The sequence below is a fragment of the Lutzomyia longipalpis genome, chromosome 2 (assembly GCF_024334085.1).
Source record: "Lutzomyia longipalpis isolate SR_M1_2022 chromosome 2, ASM2433408v1".
Classification (NCBI taxonomy): domain Eukaryota; kingdom Metazoa; phylum Arthropoda; class Insecta; order Diptera; family Psychodidae; genus Lutzomyia; species Lutzomyia longipalpis.
Window position 1 is genome coordinate 2,501,222 of NC_074708.1, and position 23,741 is coordinate 2,524,962.

Below are 23,741 nucleotides of genomic sequence, written 5' to 3' on the forward strand. Positions count from 1 at the left end.
CGCATAGCCCTTTTAATTGCCAAAGGGTCACAAAAGGGGAGAACAAATGTGCAAGAAAAATATCCTTGTTCAAGCATAAATTTTCCCCAAATAACAAAGCAATTTCTCTGCCAAATCAAATGAGATAAATTACAATTAAATTCCTCTTTGGTATTTGCCAAATATTATTTCATGACATATTTATGCTATATACATATGCATACCTACCTATTAATGACTACCGAGTTGATTGTGATTTGGTTAAAATAGTAGTTAACTAAAACAATAATTTGTAGCAATTACAGAGAAATGTGCTTTGTGATTAAACATCGGCGTCTCTCTCTCTCTCACAAATACTCCTCTCTCAATCAATATATTAGAGCTTTAATTTATAGCTTAAAGTATATATGTTGATAAAATAAATTTGATTATCTGTACAGAAATTGAACAATATTTGCAAGAGGAACGTGAATGTGCCACATAAAATTTACAGCATAATAAATTAAAATTTTCCCACATAAAGGCATTTTAATACAATGAACTAAATCACTTTCCTGCCATTAACAGGTTTTGCAAATACTTTTTTTTTATTATATTGTGGATTTTGTTTTATATTTTAGGAAATAGTTTTCTATAAATTTCGTTATTTTGGTTTTGTATTTCCCGGAATTTCTGAATTGCAATATTTCAAAATAATTAATAAATTTTATGATGAATTTTATATAATAAAGCTGTTAAATTTTGGCCTGAATAAATTAATTTTAATCAAGTTATATAAACAAATTAATTTTTTTATGCGTGAAAAATGCTTTTCTAAATGGAAAATTTTAATAGGAAAATTCTAATCAATTTATTTGAATGAGTTTTTATTCTAAAATTTTCAAACAAGTTTTTTTTAATATTTGGTCAAGTTTTTCTTTAAAAAAAAATTTTTTTTTTGACTTTATAAGGAAGAAGCTTTTAAAATTTATAAATGAAGGAAAAATTTTGTCGAGAGCTTTGGAGTGAATATCAGTCAAATTAATTGATTTAAAACACTAATTTTAAAGTTTTCTGTGTGGGTAAACGTTTTTTTATGTTTTCTATTTGAAGAAAAGTTTCTCAATTGTTTTTAATTCATAAGAGGAAAACCATAAAAAATAAGAATTCATTAAGAACTTAAAATAACATAAATGCATTAAAAAAAATTTATTTTCTTAAAGCTTTCGTCTTTATTTAACTTTCATAAACGTTTTGCAATTTTTTTTTAGAAGTTTCCTCTCGAAATTTATTTCTTTTCTCGACAAATAACTATTGAAAATATCCTTAAAAATCAGTTAAAAATCCCTGTTTATCTGCAAAATAAATCCTTTTTATTAGAAAATAATTTTTCACAAATTTTTCAATTTTCCTCGAACAATTTCTTTTACATAAAATTGTGAAATTTCTCGTGCAGAAAAAAATCAAGTTGAAAAATTGAAATAAGTATATTGCCCAGGAAAAGCTCTTTATGGCAGAAAGTTGCAAAACTTGAGAGCTTTTCGTTGTGTGAATGATAAATCGAAAAATCAAGATTCTATATGGGAAACCCAGGCAATTTAGTAAATTCCATCCGTCTTTTGAGCCACTCTGCTGCAATGGATTGAGGATGAGAGCGGGAGAGAGGGAGAGAGAGGGACTTTGAAATAGAGAAGTTGGTACATCTCTAAAGTAAATAAAATACGTGACAAGGAATTTATCACCATGATATGTATTTGTGTGGCTGTTGAACAATCAATCATTTGTGGTGAGAAAAGGAAACCAAAATTCCATCCACACTGAGAACCCCTTTTCCTTGGAACATCCTCTCTCACTGTTCTATGCTCCATGTTCTATGTTTCCTGGGCTAAGTACAGGGAACACGTGTGTGTGTGTGTATGTTTCACCACCCTATGAACACGTATTTTCCCACAAGGGAGAAAAACCACCCCCAAGTACCTCCCAACATCATGAGCAACCCCAACATTCACCAACTCCATCCCCAAAGAAAAAACTTCCTGTGAGAAACAGGAAACTAATAATGTAGTGTGTGGAAACCGCATTTGAAAACGTGTGTATGTGTGTACCATAACTTCTCTTCTATTTTATATGGGAAAAGTAGTTTAGAAGATGATGTATACGGAGCAATTTTAGCGCGACTCGATTTTTCATCCAATAAATCGCCATTGAAAATGTTTATCAGTGTCTTCGATGAAATATTGCACCGCATTTTTATTTCGTACTAGATGACACAAAAAAAAGCTCTCGCAATTGGGGATATGGGAGAAAGCTCTCCCTGCACAGAGAGTAGTATGAGTACATCCGGTGCACATATAGAGGAAAAGCTCATTGGGAGATAAGCTCATGCAATTGGAAGAAAAATATCATTTTCTCCATGCACCTTATACGTCTTCCACAACCACCATGAGCAAGAGAGATCCATGGCCGAACGAAAAGCCATCGATATTTTGAGAATTCCATCCTCCCTTCCCCTTCCACCCCCATACCCACCTTCTATATTTTCTTCTTCTTCAACTTCTTCGTGGGAATCTAAAAGCCAACAACGGATGAAAAAAAGAGTGAAGAAGAATGTATTGTGATGACTTTAACATTTTCTTTTGCCTCCTCAAACATGGAAGAGTAATTTATTTTACTCTGATTCCTTCCTCTTGATCTTGTTTGCTTTCTTACCCACTTAACTTTTCCCTCCTACCCACCCCCAACCCCCATCCCATCCCACCGTCATCAAAATAGCTTTTTCCTCTTCGTTCATATTATAACATTTGATATGTATTTAAGCCACACACCGCTCGAGTTCATCCCAACCACCACGATGTGTCTTCCGCTTTTACCCCCAGCATCATTTTCACGTCGAAATTTTTTGATTTGTTGTTTCTCCGTCGTACGTGGCGAAAGTCAAGAAAATTTAACAAGAAGATTTGGCAAAATTTCATAAGCAATAAGGAGGAATATTTGATTTTTTCCTTCTTATGGATTAGAGGAGTTTTATTGGGAAAATCTTGTTTAGCGGGGGAGGGTCATTGAACGCTTCAGTGCGCCGGAAATGATTTTTTCGCAAGAAAAAGAAAGCTGGAAATAACTTTTGGGGGAATGTTTTATTAGGAAAATTGAAGGAAAATGTAAATATTGAGGGCTTAATTTTTTTATGCTAAAGTATGGTGAGATAAAAAAGGAAAAATTGAAAGAATTAAAATTCTGTCTAGAGCTTCCTCTTTCTGTGGCGTCAAAGAGAGATGCCGAAAGCTTTTAAAAAGTTTATTTCTATTCTTCCTTTATTGGGAAACTAGAGGAAGCTAAAAGTTAGGCAAAAGCATTAGAGAATTTCCAATCAAATAGCTTCTTTCAAGACAATTTAATTAATCTCAATAAAATATGTATATTTCAGAGCTTTTCCAAAGCTTTTTCATTACAAATTCTAATTGTTAAGATCAAATCATAATTTTTTTTAATCTTATTTTGTTGATTTAGTATCTATCTCAACTACTGTTCAACAACGAATTTTCCCTTTTTTTTTCTTCATATTCTACCACAAATAATAAATAAAAAAAAGTAGGAAAATGAGCTCTTGTAGTAAAAGCAAAGCAAAATAAAAAATCTCGGTGATCTTCAGGGGAGAAAAATCTTCAAAAATGATTTATACGATGAGATTATTCCACTTTGCACAGAGTTTTGTTGCCACAAAATACTCTGCTGAAGCATTTGCCCAAGAAGAGACATTTTTGCACCAACATCTGTTTGCTTTTAATTTATTTCCCCAACTCACGCACACCCGAGTCCCATTGAAACTCCCCCACATTCACGACGACAATGTAGCTTTTCCCACGCGCGCGAGAAAGCTTCTTTCCCCCTCCCCCTAGCATTCCCTGGCCCTTAAAATTGCGCGACTTGGCGTTTATTTAACCGATGCACTTGTGTGCAATAAACTTTCCACACTCTGGTGGCAATAAAAGCTGTGCAACTCGAGGATTTGGTGTTGTTTACAAAACACCGCGCGCGTCTATTTAAGCAATTTCCACTTGAAAATGATTCAAGAGAAGCGCGAGATTCAAATGTGCGGGAATGACTACACAGTGAGTGGTGGTGAGAATGACCCAATGCTACACCATGTGTGGGGGAGGGAGGGATGTTGGTTTAAATGAAAGCGACAGCTGAAAAGCAACAACCCTCCCCCATACCCAATGATGTTGCCACCGTACTCGAGATTTGCTCTAAATAGGCATTGTAGGGCATGAGGGTTGGTGTGAAAAAAGGGATATATAGAAATGTATGTTACATATAAATAAAATTCTGTGGTTTACTTTAGTCCTGTCGACAATATTTCACAAAAAAGAGAGAGGGCAAAGAGGAGAAAAAAAAACTCCAAACACGAAACTTTCATGTTTCGCGACAATTGTGTGGAAGCTTTTTGTTGGTGACAACCTCCGCGTGGAAAACAAAAAGCTGCCCCATAAGTTTTGTTCTCACTCGTTGGTTTTGTCCTCTCTCATTCAACTTTGCCACCGCTCTGACACTGATAAACTCCCACAACTGGATGATGAGAATTTTAATGCGAAAACAGTTCAGTAATTTGGAAAGTTTTTTTTTGTTGGACTTTTTCCCAGCAGTGAGCTTTGTCCAATATTTGAGCAAAATATTGAGTTAAGAAGATATATTTTTTTGCTGTGTAAATTCAATAATTTTTTGAAAGCCCTGCATGGATAAAAGCTCTATCGTCAATCGAGTATATTGAAACAATTAGCTGAAAGATATAATTTTTAGCATTTTTCTGTGATTTGGAAAGTATTTTTGTGGCATTCTAATAGCTAAAAATTGCCCAATTTATGAGCAAATATTGTCTTAAAAATTTAATATAAAATTATGAAAGCTCAATATGAAAAAACCATCAAAATACTGATATTTTTTTTTAATTTTCCACAAAGAAAAATGAAAGCTCTTACAAAGAATATATTTTTTATTTTTTAGAATCTTCTTCGTTGCAGAGAAAAAGCTCCGTAGATTGTCTTCTAAGGGTTAATTGAATAGTAATTGATTGAAGCTTTTACACTACAAATTCAGAAATAAACGTATGAATTAAAAAATAAATAAATTTCATCCGTTTTAACAGATAAAAATAAAATATTTCTTTTCTAAATTTTAATTAAATTCCCAATAATGTTTATTTTATTAACAAAATATTCTTTCAATGCAAAATTAATTGCATGACATAAACAGAAAAAACTCATAAAATTTATTTTATATCCTATCCTAATTAAAGCCTTTTGATTGAAATTTTGTTTTACATTTTGATTTAGAAATGTTCATTTAATTTGAATGTGAAAGAGATCTTTTTTGGCATTCAAAATATTTTAATTATGAAGAGTATTTTAAATTTTAATTACATTTTGAGAGCAAATATTGGGAAAATAAACATAAAATATAAAATATTAATGAAGTTATTATTTTATTAACAACTAAACCATAAAATTCACCCCCTGGGGTGCAAAAAGCTGTCAATCACTATTCAAGCCGGTTGGGGTTTATGCATTAATTTTGGGATTTTTTGTGTGTGTGGAAATTTTTGCGTGTGTGATGCGTGTGAAAAATTTGCAGCTGCAACCCATCTACGCTTGAATTAATTTACTTAAACAAGAAATCCTTTTAGTAAAATTAACAACAAATTCTATCCAAAACAAGAACTTCCAAAAATATTTTTCCCTCAAAAGAAGAAATTGCCACAATATTCCCCATTCTTGGAAAGATTTTTCGAGTGTTTGTGTTTTTATTGCATTGTTTTTGCTATAAGATTTGAAAAATTATGAAAAGTATAAAAAACAACCCTTCCATCTTCTTGTGCACAAAAGTTGCGGCGAAGGGCGCATAATGGCACCAGATGGAAAGGGGTGCATTGATCGGAATGAGTGCATCGACTTGCCCTGCCTCAATGGGGCCACATGTATAAATTTGGAACCAAGGCTGCGGTATCGCTGTATTTGCCCCGATGGCTTCTGGGGTGAAAATTGCGAACTGATCCAGGAGGGTCAGACACTGAAGCTGAGCATGGGCGCTTTAGCAGCCATCCTTGTGTGTCTACTAATAATTTTGAGTGAGCAAAAATGACTAAAAATAAATTTACTAACCCCACATTGCCGCCCCACACTTAATTATTGAGCTCCACAGCTTTTACAGTGTGTGTGTGGTCTGCGTGTGGGGTTGTGTACAAATAGTATAAGAGAGGATACCTCTAAATTTTCCTCGTACACCCACCACTTCACAGACTCACCCCGCCTCCACCGAAATGTGGCTAAAACTGCTGCGGGTTTATTTTGAAATTGTTCTCACCAGAGATGGGCGTTTACATGTAATTTAACAGAGTATAATGTGTGCTATATATACAAGTTTTACCTCTACCTACATAACCATATTTTCTATCACAATAAATCGGTTTTATATTGTTGTTGCTTTCCCACTACTAACTGTTGTAATTTTCCACAACCTCAATGAGGAAGCTTGAAAAGCTCTCTATGTGATAATTTGGGGCTTTTAAGTGAAGTGTGCAAAAGGGGCTATTAAATACATTATTTTTATGCCTTTTATGCAATTTTTAACGAATTATTAATTCACGAAGAATTTAATGTTTGAATTTCTCAATTTATTTTATGATAAATAGTGGTGAAAGCTGCATTCATTAATACAAATTTAAGAGCTTTAGGGGAAATTTAATTTATTCATTGAACAGATAATTTTTTTTTAAATATATGCTTGTGGAAAATCCTTATAAAAAATAGCAAGAACATGTACTTTTTCTTTTTAATTTAACCCCTGAATTAAGACTAATTTTGAGCTTTCTTTTGAGCTTTTCCAGCATCTTTTTTAAAGCTCCTTGGAAAATATTTTGAGTTTTAACACCTTTTATGCCATTTTAATTAAAAAAAAGAATTATCTTACAAAAATCGCCTAATTAAATTCATAAAAATAAAAATTAAATTAGGAAAAATTTCCTTCGTAAAAAACTTTTAATTTCAAAGCAATCTTATGAACTTAATTGCTGAGAAAAGCCTTTCTAAAAGCATAATTAAAAAAAAAACAATTGTTCTATGAAGCTTTCCCTCTTGCACCCACACTGAGAATAGAAGAGAAATTAACTTTTGTCAGAACGTATGAGGAAAAGCCTTTAATTGAGAAACTTTAGCCCATAAACTTCTTCTTACACATCACACTAATTTGGAGGTAAAGAAAATTAAATATATAGCACAAAGGCCAATTTCTCTCGTTGTGTATATCAACAATAAATGTCACGAGGAAATTCTAGAGGTATTCATCATATACTTACCTTGTACAGATTGTCGTTTACACTTAACACCACCCCCTTTTAACTTTTGCCTGCTCGAGAGAATGTCGTGAATAACCTTTAAGATATCTCTGCATGTTGCTGCATTCTGCATGACGCTGTATGTATTGTTGATGTATATAATACATACAAATATGTATAATATGTAGAAAATGTAGATAGTGAATATCTCATGCGACAACTCGCAAGGGAAAATCTCTGACGTGTGGCTTTTGTAAGTAACAAGATGAGGGTAATGGTTTTGAATTAATTTTCTCCCATCCGATTCATCCTCATTTTTCATCCAAACAAGACACCCTCACTACCCCCTTTCCATCCTCCCTCGCCTTGAATCTTGACCATCTTCTTGTGCGGCATCTATGTCGCGCAAGAAGTTTCTGCGTGAGGGACGAAGCAATGTGAGTTATTTCCTGAGGCCTTTTATTGCCATCCATTTGGGGGATAGAGAAAATGTGTGGGAAATCAGATGGAATGTGTCGTGGAAATTCTTCACATAGCACATACTCAATTTCCTCTTTTTTTTTCTTCTCCCTCGCATATTGTGAGACAGATTATGGTTAATTTGTATGCAGACATCCCTCCCCAACCCCCAAGCCCACAAACGTATGAATTTATTTCTCTCTCTACACCCCTTTAGTTGTCTATTTATTTGTTCTTCTTTTTTTTCTTTTCTTCTTCTCTTCCTCCAACAAACCCTATGCAAAAAAAAACCTCCAAAACACAAAAAAAATTCCCGAATTTTTAGTTGTCCAGCTGGGTATAGGATTTCCGGCAATAACTGTGTCAATGAGAATGAGTGTCAGTGGTTCCCGTGTCGCAATGGTGGTCGATGCAGGGACCTAAATCCACCACGGAGGTACGAATGTCGCTGCCCAAGGGGTTACACGGGCATGAATTGTGAGCTGGAGCTCCTGGCGTCGGGTGTCATAACACCATCGAAAGATTTTATAATTGCCCTCCTTGTGTGCCTCAGCACACTCATTCGTAAGTACTTTGATTGCCTGTAGCGTGCCATTTTATATTTTTTTCCCTTCTCTATTCTTTCCTTTTTTTGTGGTTCAGTAGAAAGTTGAAACACGTAGAAGATATTTTGTAGTGAAACTAAAAACGTGACTTTTGATTTTTCTTTCCTGTTTTGAACAGCAAAACTAATTATTTTCTCCCTTCACCCCAAAGATTTCGTGTGAATTTTTTTTCTTTGCACTGTTTTTCATTATTGGTAAGGGTGGGAAATTTTTAGGGTTGTGGTGGAGGTTAAAAAATTGGAAAATGATGGAAAAGATTTAAGGGGTGGAAGGTAATTTTTTAATGAGAATTTTTGAAGAGAAAATTTTTAATTTTTGTTTTGGGAATTAAGATAAGGGTTGAAATTATTTACTGATTTATTTTTTCAGATTTTTTTTGAGGTTTTGGGAATATTTCACCCCTTCCTCGTGTCCTGATTTTGTTATATTTTTGTGGGTTTACCATAAATTCAATTTTAAAGATTTAATTAAGGAATTCTGTTTTATTTTATATTAATTTTTCCTCTTTTACTGTATTTGAAGAAATATTCGCGATTATCTGACGCCATTTTGATTTTTTTCCATTTTTCAGAATATTTTTAGACATATCAGTCCCTTGGAGTGATTGAAATTGGGTAGAAAGTGTTGAGAGTTTAGAGATTTATTTTTCAAACAATAATTGTAGGTATGTCAATTAGCACAGGCACTTTTGCAAAGAAAATTTTACATATCTCATGATTAAAAGCAACGTGCAATTTTTCCACAATTTATTGGGAAATTTATCAATAAACCAAGCACGTTTTACATAAATTTTCTACTCTCAAATCAACACCATTGAAGTCATTAAAGTTCAAAGATTTTCACAATGTATTAAAGAAAAATAAGGAATTCACATGAAAAGGGAATGAGAAACTTTTCCTCCTAAGAAAATCATTTTTTAAATCTTAAAAGAAACTATTTTCATACACAAATCATTGTAAATGATTCCCCAACAAATATTACAAAGTAGAAAAAAATGTACAAAATTTCAAAGAACCTGTATGAAGAATAAAGTTCAAAAAGTTCATGAAAGCTCTGCTGATTTTTCGACTTTTACAATTTTTTTCTCTGAATCAAACTTTTCATTCGTCCAACTCTCTGCGCGGGTGGGGGGAGGAGGGAAATAAATACATAAATAAAATATATATGCGAAAGAGGACCCCTTTAGGATACATCCCCCATATCGAAACACCACGATAAATCCACAAGAGAGGACTCTATTAAAAATGAAGGTGCGATAAAATTTTAATACTCTCTACCTTTTCTCCGGTAGTTTCTGACACTTTGTTGAATTTATTCGGTCCTCTTTGCACAGACTTTGAATTTAAATGTTCCGTGTTCGATGAAAAGAAGCTCCTTTTCGGAAGCTCTTCCTGAATTTTAAAGCTCTCTCTCTACCTATTGTATGTAGGTACTTATATACAATTTTAAGTGAAAAATCAATTCATGGGGATTTTATTGAGCTCCCCCTTGAGGGAGCTTTATGCAGAACAGTTTGCTCCCCTTCTAGGGGTCATAATTAATTCCTGTGTGTATGTATTTCAAATGTGGCTACACACAATACTCTCACCCCTTGGGAGATGTATTATTCGGTTTTCTTAATAAATAAATTATTTATATAAAATTACATTTACAAGCTTTTCCATTGCAGCAGGAAAAGTTGTTTGTCCAGGAATGCTGGGAGGGGGGGGGGAGAGTTTTGTAAAATTAAATAAAACTTTCTTGGACTTTAATTGCCACGGAAAGGTTTAGTTTGTGTTTTCTTTCCTGGGGGAGACACACGGAGGGATATTTTTGTTGCAAAAGTACAACGCTTATTGTCACATTGCTACAACTTTTCTCGACACCAACAGAGAAAAGTCACAGCGTTAGGGGTGGGTGGGAAGCTGTAGTGGGATAGGGGTGGAGTGTGGTAAAATAAGCACAGTGGTAGATAAATTTATAGAGTCAATAAAATAAGCAGGTTTATTGTAATATTCTTTTGCACATTTTTTTTAGTAGCAAAAATGGGTCGTTTAGTTGGTATTTTTGTTCATTTTTCTTACTCCACAAATTCTTGTAATTCTTACAAAGGGGGAGTTTCCCACCCCCTTGAACACCCGCGAGAAGGACAAGTTCCGGATGAAAATGAGGCAAGTACATAATTCATGAATTTATAGAGTTATATGAAGAAAAAATGAAGGAGAAAATGGGAGGAAGAAAAAGTGTATGATTAATTGAATTGCAGGGAGGTAATACATTCAAATTTAAAAGTCTCTCATACAGCAAGAATCGCTTTTTATTCACCCCTAAAGCAAGCATTTTATCCACCATAACTTCCATGTTCTCTCACCCCTCTCCATGGCACGATGAAGAGAATTTTTGCTTCATCTTTAGGGAGATTTTCATTCATTTTTTTAAAACATTTCACCCAACACCACCCACCCATGAACACCATACTGCAAGCCCCGAAGCATGATCTATGGTTGTCTCTTTAATCATCCCCAAAGCACAAACCCTTTGCCGGGAAAATTTTCCGGGGCGTGAATTAAAATGCAGCGAAATTAAATACAGATAAATAGCTCAAATATCCGTCGATGGCACATTGGTATAAATCAAAAAATATATCCAAAAAGGATGAACATGGTTTTTAATTAATTACCCCACCACAGTCACACTATATAATATTCGATTTATTAGCACCGCACAATCCACTTTTGATAGGGGAGGTTGGGGGGAGATTTTATTAATAGTGTAGTGAGCATTATTTATTCAGCAATCAATCATCAGTGTACAAAAGTTTTATGTTGCACTCCACATCATTGCAAATTAATTGCATTGCAAGCTTAGCCAAGTCCCAGATAGTTCTGGGGTTAGAATTGAGGGGATTCTGTATGCTATATGGGGGAGGATTGTAGATTAGAGATTACAGTATGAAATTTAAATGATTTCTTCTGCTAGGGATTATTTAGGGCAACGTTTTGGGAGTTAAAATTGGAAGGAAAAGTTTTATTGATTTGTTTAGGAGATTTTCTTGATTTTTCCTTTAAGAAATTAAGCTTTTTTTCTTATTCTTTTTTATTGTAGAACTTTGTGTTTTTCTCTTCATTTAAAATTTTATGTGATAGCGAAATGTCAAATAAAAATTTAATTTTTAAATTAGGAACGATAAAAGCTCTAAAGGTACAAATAATTCTCAAATTCTTTTAAGAAAATTAGCTTAATTCTTTTCTAATTCATTCATTTTGTCACTTTTTAATGTATTTCACCGCTTATTTGGAATTAAAAAATGTTCATTTTGCTAAATGCCCCAAAATGCACTTAAATGAATTTTATAATCCTCTTAGATATTTTCCATTATTGACATTTTTCAATTTTTCATTTAAACCGTTACATATTTTTTACATCTCCTTCACAAGTAATTAATAAGAAAAATCAATGAATTAATTTAAAAGAAAATAACAAAGCGTAAGTATTGAAAATATTTAACATAAATTAAATATTAATTGTTAAATATTTACGTAGATAATTTTTATTAATAACCTAATAACAAATTACTTAATTTTCACTTATCATGAATATTTAATCTTTATTCTACAAAATTAACAAATACTTTCAACTCTATTGGTAATTTGTATTGTGTGTGTCGATAGAGACACCCACATTTATCATTAACCGGTAGCTTTTCAATTTATCTATGTTATCGTGCGTAGTGTCTTGAATTTTCTGTCTTTGCGTGCTTATGAGTCTTGCTTTCGTTCTATATATGTTGTATTAAAGGTAGATCGTTTAGATGGCAGGAATAACGAGACCTTTAACGTTTCCTCACATAGTTCTCGTCCTCGTGTTTGTGGTGTACAATCGCCGACGGGAGGCCCACATCAAGTATCCAGGACCTGATGACGATGTCCGGGAGAATATCATCAATTACGATGACGAAGGTGGTGGTGAGGATGATATGACAGCCTTCGACATCACCCCCCTGCAGATACCCATTGGGAGTACAATGCCGGAGCTGACGCAGTGCAAGATGCCAATTATGTGTAAGTATCCGTATACATTGGCTTTTGGCGCCACTGAGCCCTCTGTGAGCCCCTCAAAGCACTGCCCCCCGCCCCCTGTAAACGATACATCACCCAATTGATGGCACCAAATTTGCCACCTTCAATCCCCATCAATAATCCCCATCAACTCTTGTGTGCGTCTGTGTGTCGCAATTTTTGGCGGTGTGGAGGAGGACTACCAGCAGCAGTAGAGCGTCCTGAGTGATTGCTCGCCATTTCTCAACCACGACAAACTCACCCTCCTCACCCCTAACTCCCCCATCCGGCACCCTCGGGGAAATGGGGAATTAATTAGAAAGTTTTTCAAGTGAATTCTGTAAATTATTTATGGTTTTATGTTACACCGCACACGCAAAAGGGGATGAAAATGTCTTTTATCATTTCAACAAATATTTTCCTTCTTTCTCTGTGTAAATAATGAATATTTTCCACACCAAATGGAATTAATTTTTTGATGAAGAGCGTGGTGAAAAGGGGGGAAGAAGCAATAATATATAATTGTGGAGAAGAAAGTACCACATTCACATAGCAAGATGAATACGGTGAAAAAACATTAATTAAAAATTACCTTCGGCATGGAATTTTCATTAAATATTCAAAATATAATTTCTTAATCAACTCATTCTTCATTGGCGCGCGATGCTCGTACGGAAAAAGACTCACTCTGGTTAACTTTTCAAAATGTTACGCGAAGCTCATTTTCATTTTATTCCACACGAGTTTCCCGCACCTTTTCGCACCTCCCCACACCTCTGCAGCTGTGCAGTAAATGCTCAAGCAAAACTCATTAAATAATAATGAAAATTATATTTTTAAAACAATGTCTTCGCAATTAATTCATCCAACATACAAAGAAGAAAATAGTTTAAGGCGGAAATTTCAATGAGAACCTTTTTTTTCTCACTTCCCATTTCCCAACGCTCTTGGCTAAATATGAAAGCTCTCTCAACAATTTCCACTTTTGTGTGAGGAGCTTTTTTCCCCTGTTATTCTTCCTTCTCTTTGGGGCGTGCAAGAAGAAGCGAAATAAAAAATAATTCACATGAAGTTGTTTGCCATTTTGTGGCTAAAATATGTTTCTGGTGTGGCCTTTGCAGATCCAGTGATGACAATTGGACCTGGACAGGAGCCAAATGTGGGATTGTTCATTGAGGAGCACAAAAAGCGCGCCGACAGCGACCCCAATGCACCACCCTTTGATGATCTCAGAAACTACGCCTACGAGGGTGGAGGAAGTACAGCAGGATCCCTGAGTTCTCTGGCGTCTGGTAAGTTTCCTTTTTTTTCCCACCGCACACACCCTCATTGAGAAGAATTTGTTTCAATTCTCAAACCCACTAGGAGGTTGCTTTTGTAACCCCCAATCCTTTGTGAGAAATATATTCTTTCAATCTATTATGGACTTTCAATGATAATTTTTTCATCAATTTTTCCGACATACTTCGCAAATTGTAGTTTATGGAATTTTGAGGGAAGAAAATGAGTCATTTTATGATTTTTTTTTCTTAATTGATGAAGAATAAATTGAGCTTAAAGCTCATCAAAAGTTTAGTCTTCAATCCTAAACAGGTCAAGGGTTATAAATTAATTATGACAAAAAAAACTTGATAAATTCTTGGTATTTTCTTTTGCAAAATAAGGAGAATTTTAATGAATTTCAGCATTGAATTTCAATGAGAACTTTTTCAGCATAAAAAGCTTCTAAAATATGCGAAAACTGTCTTTTACAATTTATTTTCGCTTTAAAATTCTACAAATGTTCTCAATTCGTAAAGTTGATTGAAATTCTCAACTTGAACTCTATCTCATCGTTCATGATAATTTCCGTATTTTATTCTAGAGTCATTTCTATGACTCTAGAAACAATCTTTTTTAAACAATTTAAAAATCAAATGAGTAAAAGAAATTTTCTAAGATCTGTTTTTGTCAAATAAACATTTTTTTGTGAAAATAAAAAATTAATGATTCAATTGAATTTTTATTACAGAAAAAGAAACATTTTTCTTCTAAGATTTAAATTTTATTTAACATCTTATGGAGTCATTAAATTTATTATTATACTTCTTTTGTTCTATAAATGTTCTTATAAACAGTTTTAAAGTCTTTTTATCCAGTTCGAATAGTTTGTATGGAAAACTATCAACGTGATAAATTTTATAAACTTAAACTATTCCCATTAAATATTCCATAAAAATGCTAATACTTTTTTTTTAAAATTCTTTCATGCATTAAATACTTTTTTTTAAATTTAAATTAGAACGATCTCCTTCTAAAAAGTTAATTAAAAACATTTTGTTTTATACTTTTGAGAGCTTTTTTGTGAAAATTTATTTTCTAATAAAATTCTCTAAAAATATTTGGTGCAGAAAATCGATTTAAATACTTATTATTCATGTGCTTTATTAACCCTTTCACGACGATGGAGGTTTACAGAGAAGAAAGTTTCGTTCATAGAATTTCCCTTTTAAGAGTTTCCTAAGTAAAGCTTTCAAACTATTTAATTTTTAAGAAAACTACGAAATTAATGGGCAAAAAGCCCTTACTTTTCCTTCCCAGCTGTCGCAAAAGGGTTAAATTTATTATTGATCGTTTGAAAAAGAATTTGTTTATTATTTCCATCTCTATAACTGTCCATTGTAATTTTTTAATACAACGAGAAAAACACGCTAAAATAAAAATGTTTTTTTTTTTGCCTTCACATGGAAAATTCTCAAAAGCTTTTAACACAATTTCATGAATTTTATACTACAATTTGCGAAGGGAAAATAAAATACAATCCCGATAGCCTCCCAGTGGGTGCTCTCTCGTGTGATTTTTTGCAATATTCTGCAAGAATGCTAATTTACAAAATGTTGTCATGCCATAAAATGCGTTTTACTGAATGTAGGGACGGACGATGAGTGCCACGAGTATGACTATTTGGGTGCTTGGGGGCCGAGATTTGATAAATTGGCCAACATGTACGGCCCGGAGCAGGAGCAGGAGCTCGATGAAATGTAATTAGAGAGTTATCCTCGATTGTGGCCAAAAAAATAACAAGTGCAAGCAGAATTTTCCAGCACGAAACAGCCCCTGCAAAGAAAACCAAAAAAAAATCAACTCCAACAACAAAAAAAGCCATTTAATTAGAGAGAGAAAGAGAGTAATCTGATGAGACGACTGATTGAGAAATTGCGTGAATGTAATTGAAAACTAAGAGAGAGAGAAAAAGCTCATGTTAAGTTTCTTCCTTTCTTGAATTTTCTTCTATATAATTTTCCACACAAAACGACTGATGATTTTTTTTCTTCTACATAAAATCTAAGAAAAAAAAAAGATTTTATTTGTAAGAACATAGTTTAAGTTAAAAAAAATGTGCTCTCTTTGAAGACTTTCTTTTTATTAAATTAAAATTTAATTTTTAAAGTAAACTAAAATAAAGAGATTAAGGAGTGTGGGAATTTATCAAAGACACTGAAATATTTATCAACGATTTCACGTGAATCCTTCTCTTCCGTTAAAAGAGGATTTCCTTCCCCACAGATAAAGGGGCTTTTTATTGAGATCTTTTCAGTGATCTCAAGATTATCTTGCCATTTTTTCTCATAAACTTACAAGAGACACAATATACAATGTTTTTCTTTTCGTTTTACAATGTACAATAACAAAAAACATGGCTACCTTGGGATAGCATCAAAAGGACGCTATTCTATTTTGAGGTTATGTCACACAGAGTTGCGTTAACCTCAAAGTTTATTGAGGTTATTGTATGGGAAATGAAGGAATATGCAAGGAGTTTTGAAGGAAAATTCAACAATTCACGAAGACAGAATAATTTCAAAAGCTCCGAAAGACTCTGAATGCTCCGAATTTGTGAGAAAAGCTTTGTAACATAACCTCAAAATATTAAATTCTTTTAAAAGAAAACTAATTCCAACGTAGCAATGCTGCAACAAGACATTTACAAGTATTTATGACTATTTGAATAACTTACAAGTACCTATAGCAGTTAGATTTTGAAGCAACTTGGAGTTTGTTATAATAAATCAATTTTAGATGGAAAGACGCGGTATGGCAAGAAACATTGAGGTTATATAGAGGATTCCCAGGCAAAGATGGTTTATGGGTTAATAAAAGAAGATGATGAAAAACACGTGGAAACGAATCTTATTTAGTAATTTTTTTAAATAAGTAAAAAAGATGTATAATTGTAATATCCAAAGACTGGTTTTTCATTTAAAAAAAAAACAATTTTAAGTAAAATATAAAGTAAAAAATATTTAAATAAAATGACATTATACTCATTATAATTATAACTATAGTTAAAGAATGATACATTTTTGATCAAACCACTCTCTCAAACATTTAAATTTGAACAAAAAAATGACATCCATTTTACACGTTAATCTCATTTTCTAGTTTGTAGTTCTTCATAACAAAACTTCATCGTAGTCACATGCATTAATTAGTAGGAAATTTTACAAAAAACATTCACACACACACTGCATTTTAGGGTTAATGGAGGTGTTAAAGAGTTTTAAGAGAAGAATACATTAAAAGCTCTCTTTGAAGTCAAATTGAGGCTATGAAAGCTCCAAAACGGCTTTGTCCTACTTGAGGGATAAATTATTTTATGAGAGCCATAAATACTGAACTAGTTTAATTTAAAACATTCGAGCTTAACATCCTCAAAAATTGACGAAGAAAACATTCAAAGCAAACGGTTTTTCGGTCAACACCTTCCCGGGGTGTAAGAAAAGGTTATCAAAGAAAAACTCTCGGGATGTGCAAATAAATCCTCAAAAAGCTCACTGACCCACGTGGAAGGACATGAAAGCTCCCATTCATTCCCTTTGCCTTCGCATAAGATGGAAAGAAATCTTCCCATTTTTTTTTGACTTAACCACGATAATGAGGAGGAAGCATCAACTCTTAAAAGCTCATTAGTAAAATTATTGTAGCAATTTTACCAAGAGTGGTGGCAGCTCAGAGAAAAAAGAATGAAAAAATGCTTTGGGCGTGAATTAGCGTGAAAAGAAGTGGAAAATTTTCGTGAATGACTTGTGAGAAAAATGAGAGGGAGCCGCGAAGGCGGGCTAAAAGCACATTCGAAGAACATCAAGAAGCCGTTTATATGTAAATATAGAGGGGTTGGAAAATATCCGGAAATATACCTTCCGCAGGGGAGAGAGAAAAAGATGTCTGTGTGGTGCCTTTGGGGAGGTGGAAGACATGACAAGCACAAAAAAGACCCGGTGAATAGCTAAAACTTCTCGACTTAAAGCTCAGAAAGTCTTGAGAAAATTAAGTGCATAGTCCTTAATTCATCGTCATTCATAACTTCATTTTATTTATATGAGAAAAGCTCTCTCTCTTTCATGTCAAAATGCTTCCTTTCACCCCAAATGTGATGATGAGAAGGGGGTGGAAAATTTCTGTATTGTTTCACTCACATAGCAATACTTTTAGCATCAACGAAATCCATTTGATTAAGCCACAATACACTTTTGTCCGGGAAGAATAACGAAGGAACAAGACCAGAAAATAGGAAAGCTTTCAAGTGAGCTTTTGTGGGGTGAACGTTTCTATGAGGGGTTTGTTTTGTTGAATATTTTGGGAGGATTTTCAATGCAAAACAACTCTGAAAATCAATTCATTTCTTGGGGATGAAATTGTTTTTAAAATTTTCTTTTATTTTCAACGGCTTAGTTTTTGCTGAAAATATTTTTAAAAGAAGTATCTGAAGCGCTTAAATGTCCCTTTAAGGCTAAAACTTATCTTTGTAAGCAAATAAGCCACTTTAAAAACAATAATTATTCTTAACTGATTTTTAGCATTGTCAGAAAAAATGCTGAATTTATTTTAACTGACTGCAAATTTTCTTATGTATTTCGTTAATAAGAAAAAAGTTTAAAGATAATTTGAAAATTAATTATTTGAACATTTAATAGATTGGCAGCGTTTTTGAATTTTTAAATCGAAAGCATCAAGTTTCACAAAATCGCTGACAATTAAAATAATTTTTTGTCAGCAAAATGTAAGTGATATATATTTTTTTTAATTTTTATTTAAGAAAATCAAAGCAAAAGCAATTGAAATTTCAATAGAAAATTTCTAATTCAGCAAATGAGCTGAATATCAGTTAATTAAACTAAAAAGCGCTGAATATGAATTTTTCTAAGCTGAATTGCAATCTAAACATCAAATTTCACAAAACTTCGGGCTTTGGGCTCAATCGCTGACAATTAAATTTTTTTTTGTGAGCAAAATGTAAGCGATACATTTTTTAAATTCTTATTTAAGAAAATCATTATTAAAGTTCAATGAGAAATTTTTAATTCAGCAAATGTGCTGAATATCAGTTAATTAAACTGAAAAGCGCTGAATATGAATTTTTCTAAGCTGAATTGCAATATTTAACCCAAATAAAACATAAAAATTCATTTTCTAAAGAATGTTGCTATCACTTTGTTAGAAATCTTAAAAGAATCTCTTCCCTTACGACTAAAATAATTTAAAAGTAAACGGTAACCCCTTGGAAATGATCTACACAATCTAAAATGTTCACTACTTCAACCCCAACCCCCTTTGGGGCCACATAAACTTCTCATTTCCATCCCTCTGCCCATTCTCATCCCCTCTACGAAATTGAGGACAAAAGCTCGCAGTCAATGGATGTATTGTCATGAACTTTCTGTGAGTGAGAGGGGAGAAAAAAAAGTTCTAACACACTGTAGAACAAATAGAGTGAATGTTTCAATTCAGCATCGTGTGTTAATTTAAATTAAATTGCACTGAAAGTGTCTGAACACGAGACTCTTGTGTGGAGGGATAAAAAGCTCTCACAGAAGTTTCAACAAAGAATCTCAATTTCGGAGCTTTTTTTTCTTGTTCTTCTCAATTACATTTTCTCTTCTTTTTTTCTGCTTTCTCTTGTCTGTTGCTAAAACAAAAGCCCAACGGCCTAAAGGTGATATGTATATGGAAGAGCTTTTTTATCTCCTTGGTGTAGGTTCCAAATTCCAGGCACAGACAAAATAAATATTGACTTTCAATTGGATTCTTTTTGTAGAGCAATTTTTGAGAGAATTTTTCTCAACAAGATGTCCTTTTTTTCTTGCCTCTTGGCAGCAACGAGCTTAATTTGTCTATGATTTTTTTGTTGCTTCCTTCAAGGGAGGTTTCCACTCAAAAGTCTTCAATTAAATTTCTCAAGATGACGAAAAGGCAGTCAGCCAATTAATTGAAAGTAATTGCGTTGGAAGCCGGAGTAGGAGTTTGAGAGAAAATTTTTGGATTATCCATAAGAGGGGGAGGGGGGTTCAATTGCCAAGAATAAATTGCACTGCTTTACAAGAGCTAAGAGTTGATGAGAGGTTTATTCATTTCCCCCTTCCTCACAGGGAAAAATGGGAAAGGGTTCAAAAAAAATATCTAAAGGCAAAAGGAAATAAAAGAAAAGGATGAATCAGAAAAGAGAGACTCGCATAGAAAAAAAATCCCTAATTTCTTGTCATTTTCTCACGAGAATTTGTAAAATTTCTTAGTCACAAATTGTTTTTGTGCTCTTAACTGTAAAATTAAGGAATGATAAAAAAAAGGTCTTAAGGTAATTTTAAATTGTACTAATGTAAGGTGGTTTAATAAGGAAATATTAAGAAAAAAAACTGAGATACTGAAAGAGATACTCAAAGTGGGTGATCTCCTTGCAACAAAAAGATGTTCATGGGGGCGCGCCAGGTGTGTGTATAAAAATGCAAGAAAAAATATGAATTTTTATTTGGAATCCAAAGATTAAATTATAAGGAAAAGAGGAAAAATATAAAGAAAAAAATTAATTAATATAAAAATTGAAGAATGATTGTGAAAAACACAAAATAGAAATTAATGAGAGAGTGAAAGAAAGAAAAAAAAATATTGCATAAAGTATTAATCTCCCTGCTAAAAAGGAAAAAAAAAAGTAAGGAGAGATCTCATAAGCTCGATAGGTTTGATGAATTTTAGGAATTTATCGATATATAAATATAAATTTTGAAAGAAAAGGTAGCATATATATAAAAGAAAAATCCTAAATAATTTTATTCTTTACGCCACAGAGGAAATTTAGAATGTGGCGAAAAGGTTTTTTTTTATTTTCCTCAAAAGAAAAACTTGAAAAAGAAGAAGAAAAAACACCACAAAAGTCACTAAAACACATAACAAGATGAGCTTTCAATGGAAAACATTTTGTTTGCTTCTCTTTACACGTTTTCACACCAACAAATTGGAAAAAAATTCGAAACTTCCTCCCAACAATAGCAAAATCTCAATTGCATCGAATTTCACAATAAACTCCCCTCTTTTTGTTTCCTTCCCCCCAAAATGTCCTAATTAAGTGCACAAAATTAACGCGAAAATCCAATACTATAATTAACTTTTTTATCTCTCTGCAAATTCTTTTCCAGTGTCTTCGTAGGTTTTTTTTTTCCTTTAAAAATTTTATCTTTGCCCACTCCGAAAAACAACACGGGAGGGATGGGAAAAAGTTTTTCAATTAACTGAAGATTTTTAGTGGTGTTCACTGCCAGGGCAAATTGTTAGTGTTATATTAAAGCAAAGAAGACTTCTATATCGATAAATTTTCTCACAATTTCCCAAAGGGGGGAATTGAGAAAATAACTTTCCTCTGCTGAACTCCATCCCATTTCTTTTCTCGAGCCACCACCCCGTAACTACCTCGAGATGGAAACACAAACAATTAGACTTATTTACTTACAATGTGGAAGGGGTTTTTTGTAAACTATTTGTGATTTTTTTTTTTTCATTTGGGAATTTAAGGATTTTGAAGTAATTTATTTTTTGAATTAAAAATCGAGAATCAGAAATTTTAAAATTGGTTCTAAACTAACAAGCTTTAACATTTTAAAAGAGAATAAAGTGAATTCAAAAGAAATTATTAAGTAATAAAAATTGCAAAAATTGTGATTTTCCTGGATTTTCTTACACAATATTTCCTGAAAAAATTGATGAAAATTTGTTGAAATTGTTCGATGAATTTTCTCCAATATCTTGAAAATAATTTGCTATTATAATTCCAGGAATTTTCTGCAATAAATTGAAGATAAATTGCTATAGCAGACCAATGAAAATTTTCCCAAATAATTCAATTAAAAATAGTTGCAACCACTCGAACAGAATTCTTTGAAGTAGTTCCGGGAATTTTCTCCAATAACTTGATGAAAATTTGCTGAAAGATTTTAAAATTTATTGAAGTAAATCAAAGGAAATAAAATAAAAATAATTTGTGGAAAATTTGTGAGTTTTTCTTGGAAAATTCACCTGAATAAACATTTTTTTTAAACAGAATTGTTTATTTTATTTTCAATTGAAAAATTGAATTTCAAAAGCTCTGTCAATATATCATGGAAAATTTACTCAAATAAACAATTTACTTTTATTAAATTATAAAGAACATTTTATGGAAAATTTTTAAAAATATTTTCTAGAACCTTTAAGGCCAAATAGCCAGGATTTTCCTTGGAAATCCAGTACAATAATTTTGTGGAAAATACGTAAAAAATATTTAACAGAAAAAGTTTACAAACATTTAAGGTAATGCTTCTTTGGAAAGCTACGTAAATATTTCCTGGAAAACTTGAGAAAACAATTTTTGTTTCTAAATTAATTTTTTCAAAATATTTCCACGGAAGATTTTTGAGGAAAATTCTTGGAAAAATTTTTTTTTCCTGACTGACAAAAACTCTTTTCAAATGAAAACAAAAAATCTCTCATTTAACCTAGAATTTCCCAAAGAAAATCTATTGAAAATAGTTCAAAAATAATTATTATTAATCACAAAAAGCTCACAAAATTTCCTCTTCCACATACAATACTACATATAGTTAAACGAGGCAGCAATTTTCTCACACACACATACATACAACAGAGACAACCAGCAATTACTTAAATGCAATTGCTCTTTTACTTGTCAATTAATCTTTAATAGGTAATTTAATCCATAATAAAAGAAAATCATTATAACCCAAATGAAAATAGCAAAAAAAAACACTAAAAAGCGTTTTATCACAAAGACATTAAAGAAAATCTTAAATAAATTTAGTAAAAATAGAGAAAAGATACCAAAAAAAAATTTAGAAGACAAAATTGAGGAGAAATCGTATTAAATGAATTTAGTTAAATTAACTAAAAGAAAAACTAATTAATGTGGCCATTCTTCATGTTGATTCTTCATTTATTCCTCCACCCCACCCACCATTTGTTCATCCCCCGGATTCATTCCTCATCCATAAACGCGCCACACTGTCACTATATGTATACATACACATTTAGAGAAAAAAGAAAAAAGTAAAAAGAGGAGGCGCCTGGTAGTTGCCGTTGTTTCCGGTACAGCACCCAACCAGGCGCCTCCACATGTGCACTTGAGTGTGTCATCATTATAAATAATTAATAAAAAAAAATGAAAAAGGAAAATCTCACTGAGACAACACCCCTGTAGGCAGATGAAAAACGATGCAAAAAAATAGTGAAAAGATAATCAATTAATTGAAAAGTAATTTAATAAAAAAAAATGAAGAAAAGAAAATCTATAGAAAAATATATTGAAAAAAAATGAGATATAAATTTTAACTGATAAGATTTAGTAAAGAAAAATTAAAAAAAAAACAATGTAGTGACGAAAAAAAAATTTCCTGAGTTCCCACAGAATTTGAATTTGAAAAAAAATGATGAAAAGTAATTATAAAAAAACCCTACATAATAAAAGATATTAGTGAATATATACAATTTTTTACATTTTGAAAAATCTAATTGACTAATTGTAAAGAAAAAAAAATAGAGATGTGACGAAATGGTGACGAAGATTAAGAAGAAAAAAAAATGAAGTAAATAGAGAGAAAATATGAGAAAAGTGGTGGAAAAAAAGTATTTACAAGGATAAATTTAGCGTTTTTGTGTTTGAATCTGTGATTATTTTGTAATAAATAATGTCTCATTACGTGTATTATGTTTCATAAAGAAAAAAAAGATAGAAGAGAGCGCGAGGAAAAAATAAAAGAAAAATGAGCCCATTGTATCATTTACAACACAAAAAAAAATGGAGAAAATGAGAAAAGGAAAATAAAATGTAATGTTAAATGGAAATATTGAGCTATTTTATCTCACTGCTCCCATCTGCTGCTCCCTCTACCCAATTTTTTTTTCGCCCCCCACCCCCTCAGCATCAACCCCCAATCAATTCCAATTACATGCATACATTTTTTGTGTTACTTTCAAAAACCATTCCGCAAGGATTTTACCACACTTTTCATCCCTCTCCTCCCCCCCAACCCCGTACAGGTGCAATTTTTTCTCCCA

At 32.5% G+C, this 23,741-nt stretch overlaps 1 protein-coding gene across 8 annotated transcripts in view; it reads left to right on the plus strand.

The window, feature by feature from the left end:
• The window catches only part of LOC129788572 (neural-cadherin), a 273,188-nt gene extending 249,660 nt beyond the window's left edge, over positions 1-23,528 (plus strand). For 6 of the 8 annotated variants that reach the window (XM_055824756.1, XM_055824759.1, XM_055824763.1 and 3 more), the window contains 4 exons: positions 5,838-6,079; positions 12,180-12,389; positions 13,508-13,678; positions 15,298-23,528. In XM_055824756.1, coding sequence (XP_055680731.1) covers positions 5,838-6,079; positions 12,180-12,389; positions 13,508-13,678; positions 15,298-15,410 — 736 coding nt within the window. In that variant the 3' untranslated portion in view covers positions 15,411-23,528. Of the gene's footprint in view, positions 1-5,837; positions 6,080-8,069; positions 8,309-12,179; positions 12,390-13,507; positions 13,679-15,297 lie in introns of all 8 variants that reach the window. The other 2 variants (XM_055824758.1, XM_055824761.1) reach the window with 1 other exon arrangement.
• The last annotated feature ends 213 nt before the right edge of the window (positions 23,529-23,741 follow it).